We start from the raw sequence: 12,864 nt of genomic DNA, 5'->3' as shown, positions 1-12,864 counted from the left end.
GCTGGGGGCACTATGGTAGAGCGGTCCAGAAGGCACAAACCGGCCGAAGGGACTATCTTGCGGGCCGGGTTCGCGAGCGGCAACTGCCATGAAGTACGTGCGGCCGCTGCAGACCGCCGCCAAGCGCATGCGCGGCCACGGAACAGGCAATTCTCTGGGGCGTAACGGCAGCTAGAGCCGGGTGCTCTACACTGCCTCCCTGCTAGCCCCCAGAAAAACGGGGAATCGGTGGCCGTTTTCCACCAGTATTCCTGCCACCGTTCCCACGCCGGCGTGGGGATATAGTCTCCAAATCGGAGAATCCAGTCCCTCGTATCTGGGGCATTGGGGTAGGTGAGTTTTTGATAATGCTGTACGTGGCGTCTCTACAAGCCGTTAGTAGACCGTCTGCTGTTTGCCTCCAATTATGGGACTTGTTTTAAAAACTATTGCATACGCTCCACATATTGGCCCCAATCTCCTGTGCCTGCTTCGAACGGTTCCAGTTTCCCAATATGGGCCCTGCCTGATGGCTGAGAAGTGGCCTCCAGAGTCCTTTGAAAACTGCTCCAACTTCTTAGAAATTGGCGCTGTCGGCAGCTCCACTTGATGCTCGTCGCCAACGTTGGGTCCGAGCAGAGTGACCACAAGGAAACGATAAGTAGGTTGTATAAATAAAGTACGAAGTCTTACAACACCAGGTTAAAGTCCAACAGGTTTGTTTCAATGTCATTAGCTTTCGGAGCGCAGCTCCTTCCTCAGGTGAATGAAGAGGTATGTTCCAGAAACACATATATAGACAAATTCAAAGATGCCAAACAATGCTTGGAATGCGACCATTAGCAGGTGATTAAATCTTTACAGATCCAGAGATGGGGTAACCCCAGGTTAAAGAGGTGTGAATTACATCAAGCCAGGACAGTTGGTAGGATTTCGCAGGCCAGATGGTGGGTGATGAATGTAATGTGACATGAATCCCAGGTCCCGGTTGAGGCCGCACTCATGTGTACGGAACTTGGCTATAAGTTTCTGCTCGGCGATTCTGCGTTGTCGCGCGTCCTGAAGGCCGCCTTGGAGAACGCTTACACGGAGATCAGAGGCTGAATGCCCTTGACTGCTGAAGTGTTCTCCGACTGGAAGGGAACATTCCTGCCTGGTGATTTTTTTACAGAATTTACAGTGCAGAAGGAGGCCATTCGGCCCATCGAGTCTGCACCGGCTCTTGGAAAGAGCACCCTACCCAAGGTCCACACCTCCACCCTATCCCCATAACCCAGTAACCCCACCCTACACTAAGGGCAATTTTGGACACTATGGGCAGTTTAGCATGGCCAATCCACCTAACTCGCACATCTTTGGACTGTGGGAGGAAACCGGAGAACCCGGAGGAAACCCACGCACACACGGGGAGGATGTGCAGACTCCGCACAGACAGTGACCCAAGCCGGAATCGAACCTGGGACCCTGGAGCTGTGAAGCATTTGTGCTAACCACTATGCTACCGTGCTGCCCTAAAAAATTCCAGATTTTTATTGAAGTCATATTTCACTATCTCCCATGGTGGGATTTGAACCCTGGTCCCCAGAGCATTATCCAAACTCACTGGATTACTAGTCCAGCGGCAATGCCACTACGCCACTGCCTCCCCTGATTGTTGCGCGATGTCCATTCATTCGTTGTCGCAGCGTCTGCATGGTCTCGCAAATGTACCACGCTTCGGGACATCCTTTCCTGCAGCGTATGAGGTAGACAACGTTGGCCGAGTCGCACGAGTACGTACCGCGTACCTGGTGGGTGGTGTTCTCACGTGTAATAGTGGTATCCATGTCAATGATCGGGCACGTCTTGCAGAGATTGCCATGGCAGGGTTGTGTGGTGTCGTGGTCACTGTTCTGAAGACTGGGTAGTTTGCTGCAAACAATGGTTCGTTTGAGGTTGCGCGGTTGTTTGAAGGCAAGTAGTAAACTTCTAAGTAAACACATTAAAGAAGCCATCCCCTATGGACAAGTGCTCCGTATACACAGGATCTGCTCAGACGAGGAGGAGCGTAACAGACATCTACAGACGTTGAAAGATGCCCTCGTACGAACGGGATATGGCACTCGACTCATCAATCGACAGTTCCAACGCGCCACAGCGAAAAACCGCACCGACCTCCTCAGAAGACAAACATGGGACACAACCGACAGAATACCCTTCGTCGTCCAGTACTTCCCCGGAGCGGAGAAACTACATCATCTTCTTCACAGCCTTCAACACGTCATTGATGACGATGAACATCTTGCCAAGGTCATCCCCACACCCCCACTACTTGCCTTCAAACAACCGCGCAACCTCAAACGAACCATTGTTTGCAGCAAACTACCCAGTCTTCAGAACAGTGACCACGACACCACACAACCCTGCCATGGCAATCTCTGCAAGACGTGCCCGATCATTGACATGGATACCACTATTACACGTGAGAACACCACCCACCAGGTACGCGGTACGTACTCGTGCGACTCGGCCAACGTTGTCTACCTCATACGCTGCAGGAAAGGATGTCCCGAAGCGTGGTACATTGGCGAGACCATGCAGACGCTGCGACAACGAATGAATGGACATCGCGCAACAATCACCAGGCAGGAATGTTCCCTTCCAGTCGGAAAACACTTCAGCAGTCAAGGGCATTCAGCCTCTGATCTCCGGGTAAGCGTTCTCCAAGGCGGCCTTCAGGACGCGCGACAACGCAGAATCGCCGAGCAGAAACTTATAGCCAAGTTCCGCACACATGAGTGCGGCCTCAACCGGGACTTGGGATTCATGTCACATTACATTCATCCCCCACCATCTGGCCTGCGAAATCCTACCAACTGTCCTGGCTTGATGTAATTCACACCTCTTTAACCTGGGGTTACCCCATCTCTGGATCTGTAAAGATTTAATCACCTGCTAATGGTCGCATTCCAAGCATTGTTTGGCATCTTTGAATTTGTCTATATATGTGTTTCTGGAACATACCTCTTCATTCACCTGAGGAAGGAGCTGCGCTCCGAAAGCTAATGACATCGAAACTAACCTGTTGGACTTTAACCTGGTGTTGTAAGACTTCGTACTGTGCTCACCCCAGTCCAACGCCGGCATCTCCACATCATGTATAAATAAAGGTTTAATGAAGCACACAGTTACTCTATTCTCCTCCCCGAAAGGTTCTCCCACCCTGACCTTCACTTAACCGGGCCCTTTATACTAGACAGGCTCCCCTTGTCAAGGGGGAGCCCGCCCTGTTAACATAGAAACGCAGAAGCAGGCCATTCGGCCCTTCAAGCCTCCTCCGCCATTCATTATGATCATGGCTGACCATTAGGCTCAATCCCGCCTTTCCCTCTATCCCGTTAGCCCCCAAGAGCTACAGAAACAGGGGAAGTTCATACACTGCTAAGGTCTGTTTTTTTTTTCATTTTTTAATTTAGCGTACCCAATTATTTTTTATCCAATTAAGGGACAATTTAGCATGGCCAATCCACCTAGCCTGCATGTCTTTGTGTTGTGTGGGTGAAACCCACGTAGACACGGGGAGAATGTGCAAACTCCACACGGACAGTGTCCCGGGGCTGGGATCAAACCTGGGACCTCAGTGCTGTGAGGCAGCAGTGCTAACCACTGTGCCATCATGCCTCCCCTCTGTTTTATCTCTTCTAAGCCATTTTTAATCAGGTTTGCTGTCCTCTCCTCATTCCAAACCTCATCATCTTCACGATTGTGTGTCAAAGCCTTTCTTAAAATGCATGTACACAGTGGGGGGGGTCAAGTGATATGAGCGCGGGAGTTACATTGTTTTCCTGAGCTCTGGCTCTGCTTATCTTTTATTCCATTTTTTCATCCATTTGCACATTGATTTTTTTGTCTTTTCTTGGTTTACACCATGTCCTGAGAATTTAGGCCAGTGTTTGTACAGGATGGAGCCAAGTTAGAATGTTCAAATCCTCGATTGATTGTGGTGGCTGGAAGGAGTTTGGGTTGGGGCCTTGCCTTTAGTGACACAGTTGTTAATGAGCGGGCTCCCGCCCTGACGGTGCGATGTGCATCGACGCATAACGGCTGCCAATGAAGATGCCGTTCTAGCTGAAGATCTCGGCTCCTTGTCAAGGGGGGCCCGCCCTGTTAACCTCTGAGGTTCAGGTTGTCAAGGCCCAATTCCAGGAGTTGTGGGTGATTTTATGGAGGCAATCAAGGAGGTTGCTGCAATAGAGAGAGCGCTGTCCCTGGTGGGAGCTCGCACCTCCATACGGTGGAGGTCCTGCTGCGTGGCCTGTTGTTTATCCTGAAGCAGCCGGGGGGGGAGAGGGGGAACAGGAGGGGAGTGCTGCTGCGCACAGGCCTCGAGGTGAGGCGATGGAGACATTCCCAGCTGAGTTTGAAAATTGGGGGCCAAGTTACAGGAATCTCACTCTGGAGACTGGGGCACATCTGATTCTGTGTTCGAGGCCTGGGGTTGGTGGGGCTTTCTGACCACTGGTCCTGTGTTGTCCGGTGCTGGATGTCAGTCATCTTCTGGATGTCAGTACTGAGAGAGTGCTGCACTGTCAGAGGGTCAGTACTGAGGGAGCGCTGCTCTGTCAGAGGGTCAGGACTGAGGGAGCGCTGCACTGTCAGAGGGTCAGTACTGAGAGATTGCTGCACTGTCAGAGGGTCAGTACTGAGGGAGCGCTGCACTGTCAGAGGGTCAGTACTGAGGGAGCGCTGCACTGTCAGAGGGTCAGTACTGAGGGAGTGCCGTACTGTCAGAGGGTCAGTACTGAGGGAGTGCTGCACTGTCAGAGGGTCAGTATTGAGGGAGTGCTGCACTGTCAGAGGGTCAGTACTGAGGGAGCGCTGCACTGTCAGAGGGTCAGTGCTGAGGGAGTGCTGCACTGTCAGAGGATCAGTACTGAGGGAGTGCTGCACTGTCAGAGGGTCAGTACTGAGGGAGTGCTGCACTGTCAGAGGGTCAGTGCTGAGGGAGTGCTGCACTGTCAGAGGATCAGTACTGAGGGAGTGCTGCACTGTCAGAGGGTCAGTACTGAGGGAGTGCTGCACTGTCAGAAGGTCAGTACTGAGGGAGTGCTGCACTGTCAGAGGGTCAGTACTGAGGGAGCGCTGCACTGTCAGAGGGTCAGTACTGAGGGAGTGCTGCACTGTCAGAGGGTCAGTACTGAGGGAGCGCTGCACTGTCAGAGGGTCAGTACTGAGGGAGTGCCGCACTGTCAGAGGGTCAGTACTGAGGAAGTGCCGCACTGTCAGAGGGTCAGTACTGAGGGAGCGCCGCACTGTCAGAGGGTCAGTACTGAGGGAGTGCCGTACTGTCAGAGGGTCAGTACTGAGGGAGTGCCGCACTGTCAGAAGGTCAGTACTGAGGGAGTGCTGCACTGTCAGAGGGTCAGTACTGAGGGAGCACTGCACTGTCAGAGGGTCAGTACTGAGGGAGTGCTGCACTGTCAGAGGGTCAGTACTGAGGGAGCGCTGCACTGTCAGAGGGTCAGTACTGAGGGAGTGCCGCACTGTCAGAGGGTCAGTACTGAGGGAGTGCCGCACTGTCAGAGGGTCAGTACTGAGGGAGCGCTGCACTGTCAGAGGGTCAGTACTGAGGGAGTGCTGCACTGTCAGAGGGTCATGGAGTTGGAGGTGGCGAAGCTGATAGAGTCATCCCCCCGGGTGGAACCTAGGTTGTTGACCGCCCAGGTTCTGGTGAGATGGGATGGCGGAAATAATGGTGTCTCATGCTTCGTTCATCAAAATCCTTGAGAAATCTGGTGAGCATTCATTGATCCCGATCCTGCTTCATCGCGGATTATAGCTTTCGTGCTCCAGTGCAGGAGTCTTTATCCTGGGGACTGCATTGCATTTCTGCATCTCGGTTATTATCCTGGACTTTGCTCCATGTTGATCCTGTTGTTGTCTGCTTGATGTTGTCAACGGTTTATAGTGAAGTGAATAATGTGGGTGTGATGACCTGTACCGTTGGGTATCCTGATTTAACAAGTTCATGTTGAGCCAAATATTGAGTTGGGGATTTGTGCAGTCTTTATCCTAAATGTAATTGGGGTTTATATTGTCGGACAATCCTGCTGGTGGAGGGAGGGGATGTTTTTTGTTGTCTCCCCCCTGTCTCGCCGAGAGGAAGCTGAGTGGATCCAGAGCGGGGCGAGGGGCGGAGGGCTGGAGTTGATCGGGTTAGTTTTCTCCTCCCTGTGATCGAGGAAGGTTCCCCCCAGTTAGAGTTCATCTGTTTCTGGTTCTTTTCTGACTTTTTTCTTTTAATTTGGATCTGAGCATCGGTACTTTTCTCTCTTGGGGTAACTGTACCCTTTTTTCCTGAGTGGTGTTGGTGGGTTCCTGGTGCCGGGGGAGGTGGGCTGGCTCTCTCTCTCTCTCTCTCAGGGCACCCACTCTTTGGGGGAGCCCTGATGGCCGCTCCGATTGGGGTTTCTTCCCTCCCAGCTGGGATCTGGTGATATCGAGCTTAACCCAGGCAGTTTTGTGCTGTGGTTGTCAGTGTAACTCCCACGGTTCTCGGGTTTATATTCCTCTAATACTTTTGTTTGAACTATGGGTCTGATTTAACTATGCTGCCATTGGCTGTACCTTGCTTGGTACAAACTGATTTTGTACTCGCGGAGGGAGCAACGTTCTCCCCGACTCATCCAGTCTTATTTATTCCCATGTTCCAGAGACGTTGTTTTGTGCTGTCGCTGTTTTGCATCGATACCCCTGACTTTGTTCTTTTTCTTTTGTTTCGATGTGACAATTGTTAAAACTTTCAACTTCAATAACAGCACAATTTTAAAAAAATCATGTACAATATATCTGCTGCATTTACCCCTCTGACCTCAGTTACTTCCTCAAAGAATGTTGTCTCGCTGTCAAGTCTGATTGCTCCTTTTGAAATCTGCACTTGCTGTTCCCATTTCCTCTTCGTCTGGGTACATCTATTTTTTGAAAATATTTTTATTCAGCAAATTTTCAACAATTTTACAATCCAAAACCCTAACCCCCCCCCATTCAACAGTCAATGGTAACCAACTCCCGAAGGCACATCATGAACAAACCTCAACCTCTCACTTGCCCCCCCTCAGATCAGAGGATCAGCACTGAGGGAGTGCCGCACTGTCAGAGGGTCAGTACTGAGGGAGTGCCGCACTGTCAGAGGGTCAGTACTGAGGGAGTGCCGCACTGTCAGAGGGTCAGTACTGAGGGAGTGCCGCACTGTCAGAGGGTCAGTACTGAGGGAGTGCTGCACTGTCAGAGGGTCAGCACTGAGGGAGTGCCGCACTGTCAGAGGGTCAGTACTGAGTGAGTGCTGCACTGTCAGAGGGTCATTACTGAGGGAGTGCTGCACTGTCAGAGGGTCAGTACTGAGGGAGCGCCGCACTGTCAGAGGGTCAGTACTGAGGGAGCGCTGCACTGTCAGAGGGTCAGTACTGAGGGAGTGCTGCACTGTCAGAGGGTCAGTACTGAGGGAGTGCCGCACTGTCAGAGGGTCAGTACTGCGGGAGTGCCGCACTGTCAGAGGGTCAGTACCGAGGGAGTGCTGCACAGTCAGAGGGTCAGTACCGAGGGAGTGCTGCACTGTCAGAGGGTCAGTACCGAGGGAGCGCTGCACTGTCAGAGGGTCAGTACCGAGGGAGTGCTGCACTGTCAGGGAGTCAGTACTGAGGGAGCGCTGCACTGTCAGAGGGTCAGTACTGAGGGAGTGCCGCACTGTCAGAGGGTCAGTAGTGAGGGAGCACTGGACTGTCAGAGGGTCAGTACTGAAGGAGTGCTGCACTGTCAGAGGGTCAGTACTGAGGGAGTACCGCACTGTCAGAGGGTCAGTACTGAGGGAGTGCTGCACAGTTAGAGGGTCAGTACTGAGCGAGTGCTGCACTGTCAGAGGGTCAGTACTGCGGGAGTGCCGCACAGTTAGAGGGTCAGTACCGAGGGAGTGCTGCACAGTCAGAGGGTCAGTACCGAGGGAGTGCTGCACTGTCAGAGGGTCAGTACCGAGGGAGCGCTGCACTGTCAGAGGGTCAGTACCGAGGGAGTGCTGCACTGTCAGGGAGTCAGTACTGAGGGAGCGCTGCACTGTCAGAGGGTCAGTACTGAGGGAGTGCCGCACTGTCAGAGGGTCAGTACTGAGGGAGTACCGCACTGTCAGAGGGTCAGTACTGAGGGAGTGCTGCACAGTTAGAGGGTCAGTACTGAGCGAGTGCTGCACTGTCAGAGGGTCAGTACTGAGGGAGTGCTGCACAGTTAGAGGGTCAGTACTGAGGGAGTTTCGCACTGTCAGAGGGTCAGTACTGAGGGAATGCCGCACTGTCAGAGGGTCAGTACTGAGGGAGTGCTGCACTGTCAGAGGGTCAGTACTGCACTGTTAGAGGGTCAGTACTGAGCGAGTGCTGCACTGTCAGAGGGTCAGTACTGAGGGAGTGCTGCACTGTCAGAGGGTCAGTACTGAGGGAATGCCGCACTGTCAGAGGGTCAGTACTGAGGGAGTGCTGCACTGTCAGAGGGTCAGTACTGCACTGTCAGAGGGTCAGTACTGAGGGAGTGCGGCACTGTCAGAGGGTCAGTACTGAGGGAGTGCTGCACTGTCAGAGGGTCAGTACTGCACTGTCAGAGGGTCAGTACTGAGGGAGCGCCGCACTGTCAGAGGGTCAGTACTGAGGGAGTGCTGCACTGTCAGAGGGTCAGTACTGAGGGAGTGCGGCACTGTCAGAGGGTCAGTACTGAGGGAGTGCCGCACTGTCAGAGGGTCAGTTCTGAGGGAGTGCCGCACTGTCAGAGAGTCAGTACTGAGGGAGTGCCGCACTGTCAGAGGGTCAGTACTGAGGGATTGCTGCACTGTCAGAGGGTCAGTACTGAGGGAGTGCCGCACTGTCAGAGGGTCAGTACCGAGGGAGTGCCGCACTGTCAGAGGGTCAGTACCGAGGGAGTGCCGCACTGTCAGAGGGTCAGTACTGAGGGAGTGCCGCACTGTCAGAGGGTCAGTACTGAGGGATTGCTGCACTGTCAGAGGGTCAGTACTGAGGGAGCGCTGCCCTGTCAGAGGGTCAGTACTGAGGGAGCGCTGCACTGTCAGAGGGTCAGTACTGAGGGAGTGCCGCACTGTCAGAGGGTCAGTACTGAGGGAGCGCCGCACTGTCAGAGGGTCAGTACTGAGGGAGTGCCGCACTGTCAGAGGGTCAGTACTGAGGGAGTGCTGCACTGTCCGAGGATCAGTACTGAGGGAGCGCCGCACTGTCAGAGGGTCAGTACTGAGGGATTGCTGCACTGTCAGAGGGTCAGTACTGAGGGAGTGCTGCACTGTCAGGGGGTCAGTACTGAGGGAGTGCCGCACTGTCAGAGAGTCAGTACTGAGGGAGTGCCGCACTGTCAGAGGGTCAGTACTGAGGGATTGCTGCACTGTCAGAGGGTCAGTACTGAGGGAGTGCCGCACTGTCAGAGGGTCAGTACCGAGGGAGTGCCGCACTGTCAGAGGGTCAGTACCGAGGGAGTGCCGCACTGTCAGAGGGTCAGTACTGAGGGAGTGCCGCACTGTCAGAGGGTCAGTACTGAGGGATTGCTGCACTGTCAGAGGGTCAGTACTGAGGGAGCGCTGCCCTGTCAGAGGGTCAGTACTGAGGGAGCGCCGCACTGTCAGAGGGTCAGTACTGAGGGAGTGCCGCACTGTCAGAGGGTCAGTACTGAGGGAGTGCTGCACTGTCCGAGGATCAGTACTGAGGGAGCGCCGCACTGTCAGAGGGTCAGTACTGAGGGATTGCTGCACTGTCAGAGGGTCAGTACTGAGGGAGCGCTGCACTGTCAGAGGGTCAGTACTGAGGGAGCGCCGCACTGTCAGAGGGTCAGTACTGAGGGAGTGCTGCACTGTCCGAGGATCAGTACTGAGGGAGTGCCGCACTGTCAGAGGGTCAGTACTGAGGGAGTGCCGCACTGTCAGAGAGTCAGTTCTGAGGGAGTGCTGCACTGTCAGAGTGTCAGTACTGAGGGAGTGCTGCACTGTCAGAGGGTCAGTACTGAGGGAGTGCTGCACTGTCCGAGGATCAGTACTGAGGGAGTGCCGCACTGTCAGAGGGTCAGTACTGAGGGAGTGCTGCACTGTCCGAGGATCAGTACTGAGGGAGTGCCGCACTGTCAGAGGGTCAGTACTGAGGGAGTGCTGCACTGTCAGGGGGTCAGTACTGAGGGAGTGCCGCACTGTCAGAGAGTCAGTACTGAGGGAGTGCCGCACTGTCAGAGGGTCAGTACTGAGGGATTGCTGCACTGTCAGAGGGTCAGTACTGAGGGAGTGCCGCACTGTCAGAGGGTCAGTACCGAGGGAGTGCCGCACTGTCAGAGGGTCAGTACCGAGGGAGTGCCGCACTGTCAGAGGGTCAGTACTGAGGGAGTGCCGCACTGTCAGAGGGTCAGTACTGAGGGATTGCTGCACTGTCAGAGGGTCAGTACTGAGGGAGCGCTGCCCTGTCAGAGGGTCAGTACTGAGGGAGCGCCGCACTGTCAGAGGGTCAGTACTGAGGGAGTGCCGCACTGTCAGAGGGTCAGTACTGAGGGAGTGCTGCACTGTCCGAGGATCAGTACTGAGGGAGCGCCGCACTGTCAGAGGGTCAGTACTGAGGGATTGCTGCACTGTCAGAGGGTCAGTACAGAGGGAGTGCTGCACTGTCCGAGGATCAGTACTGAGGGAGTGCCGCACTGTCAGAGGGTCAGTACTGAGGGAGTGCCGCACTGTCAGAGAGTCAGTTCTGAGGGAGTGCTGCACTGTCAGAGTGTCAGTACTGAGGGAGTGCTGCACTGTCAGAGGGTCAGTACTGAGGGATTGCTGCACTGTCAGAGGGTCAGTACTGAGGGAGTGCCGCACTGTCAGAGGGTCAGTACTGAGGGATTGCTGCACTGTCAGAGGGTCAGTACTGAGGGATTGCTGCACTGTCAGAGGGTCAGTACTGAGGGAGTGCTGCACTGTCAGAGGGTCAGTACTGAGGGAGTGCTGCACTGTCAGAGGGTCAGTACTGAGGGAGTGCCGCACTGTCAGAGGGTCAGTACTGAGGGAGCGCTGCCCTGTCAGAGGGTCAGTACTGAGGGAGCGCCGCACTGTCAGAGGGTCAGTACTGAGGGAGTGCCGCACTGTCAGAGGGTCAGTACTGAGGGAGTGCCGCACTGTCCGAGGATCAGTACTGAGGGAGCGCCGCACTGTCAGAGGGTCAGTACTGAGGGAGTGCTGCACTGTCAGAGGGTCAGTACTGAGGGAGTGCCGCACTGTCCGAGGATCAGTACTGAGGGAGCGCCGCACTGTCAGAGGGTCAGTACAGAGGGAGTGCTGCACTGTCCGAGGATCAGTACTGAGGGAGTGCTGCACTGTCAGAGGGTCAGTACTGAGGGAGTGCTGCACTGTCCGAGGATCAGTACTGAGGGAGTGCTGCACTGTCAGAGAGTCAGTTCTGAGGGAGCGCTGCACTGTCTGAGGGTCGGTACTGAGGGAGTGCTGCACTGCGACCTCCCAGCCCGTAGAGGGTGCACGGGCCGCCGATCACAGTAAACATTCGTCAAGATCTCTCTTTGCCTCGGATCGTCAATCGTTCCAATAAGTGGCGGGAGGCGTGGTGCACGCCGGGAGTGAGGCCGATCAGCCAAGATGGCGGCGAAGGAGCGGCCGCTGTGCACGCTGGGTGTGAGGGCGGGTCAGCCAAAATGGCGGCGCGGTGCGGACGCGGTGCACAATGGGAGTGAGGGCGCCTTCCTGAAGATGGCGGCGTTGCGAGCGGCAGCGGTGGTGGGGAGTGGGCGCCTCCTCCATACGCGGCAGAAAACCTTCCACTTGTGCAAGGTGAGGGTGGCGGGGCGGCGCCGCGCCGGAATCCCGGCCTGGGCTGCAGCCCCACAGCGGGGCCAGGAAATCACGTGCACAGCCCGGCTCGCCTCAAGGTCACCTCGGGGCCGAGGGTCGGAGCGGCTCCGGGAGGCAGGCGGGGTTCCGGAGGGTCAGTCGGAGGTCGTGGCCGGGCCCCCCCCCCCCGACCCGGCCCCCCCCCCCCCGACCCGGACCCCCCCCCCCGACCCGGACCCCCCTCCCCAAACCCGGACCCCCCCCCCCCAAACCCGGACCCCCCCCCCCCAAACCCGGACCCCCCCCCCCAACCCGGGCCCCCCCCCCCCCAACCCGGGCCCCCCCCCCCAACCCGGAACCCCCCCCCCCCCCCAACCCGGAACCCCCCCCCCCCCCCCAACCCGGAACCCCCCCCCCCCCCCAACCCGGAACCCCCCCCCCCCCCAACCCGGACCCCCCCCCCAACCCGGCCCCCCCCCCCCCCAACCCGGCGCCCCCCCCCCAACCCGGCCCCCCCCCCAACCCGGAACCACCCCCCCCCCCAACCCGGACCCCCCCCCCCAACCTGGACCCCCCCCCCCAAACCCGGACCCCCCCCCAAACCCGGACCCCCCCCCCGCCTCCCCCCCCACCCCCTCCCCCCCCACCCCCTCACCTCCCCCCCCCCCCGCCTCCCCCCCCACCCCCTCACCTCCCCCCCCACCCCCTCAGCCTGCCCCCCATCCCCTCAGCCTGCCCCCCACCCCCTCAGCCTGCCCCCCCACCCCCTCAGCCTGCCCCCCCACCCCCTCAGCCTGCCCCCCCACCCCCTCAGCCTGCCCCCCCACCCCCTCAGCCTGCCCCCCACCCCCTCAGCCTGCCCCCCACCCCCTCAGCCTGCCCCCCACCCCCTCAGCCTGCCCCCCACCCCCTCAGCCTGCCCCCCACCCCCTCAGCCTGCCCCCCACCCCCTCAGCCTGCCCCCCACCCCCTCAGCCTGCCCCCCCACCCCCTCAGCCTGCCCCCCCACCCCCTCAGCCTGCCCCCCCCACCCCCTCAGCCTGCCCCCACCCCCTCAGCCTCCC

At 56.9% G+C, this 12,864-nt stretch overlaps 2 protein-coding genes across 2 annotated transcripts in view; one reads left to right on the top strand and one right to left on the bottom strand.

Moving 5' to 3' along the window:
- The window catches only part of st3gal8 (ST3 beta-galactoside alpha-2,3-sialyltransferase 8), a 154,987-nt gene that overhangs the window by 98,416 nt on the left and 43,707 nt on the right, over positions 1 to 12,864 (bottom strand). Inside the window, exon 3 of the mRNA XM_072515398.1 lies at positions 6,821 to 6,929. The gene's annotated coding sequence lies outside the window, so the exon portion shown is untranslated. The remainder of the gene's footprint in view (positions 1 to 6,820; positions 6,930 to 12,864) is intronic.
- The window catches only part of cyc1 (cytochrome c-1), an 81,921-nt gene continuing 80,656 nt past the window's right edge, over positions 11,600 to 12,864 (top strand). Inside the window, exon 1 of the mRNA XM_072515396.1 lies at positions 11,600 to 11,800. Within this exon, the coding sequence (XP_072371497.1) occupies positions 11,609 to 11,800 (192 nt within the window). The 5' untranslated portion in view covers positions 11,600 to 11,608. The remainder of the gene's footprint in view (positions 11,801 to 12,864) is intronic.

The sequence above is a fragment of the Scyliorhinus torazame genome, chromosome 8 (genome assembly GCF_047496885.1).
Source record: "Scyliorhinus torazame isolate Kashiwa2021f chromosome 8, sScyTor2.1, whole genome shotgun sequence".
Lineage (NCBI taxonomy): Eukaryota > Metazoa > Chordata > Chondrichthyes > Carcharhiniformes > Scyliorhinidae > Scyliorhinus > Scyliorhinus torazame.
The sequence above is the reverse complement of the archived record's forward strand: the minus strand, read 5'-3'. Positions and strand labels throughout refer to the sequence as shown.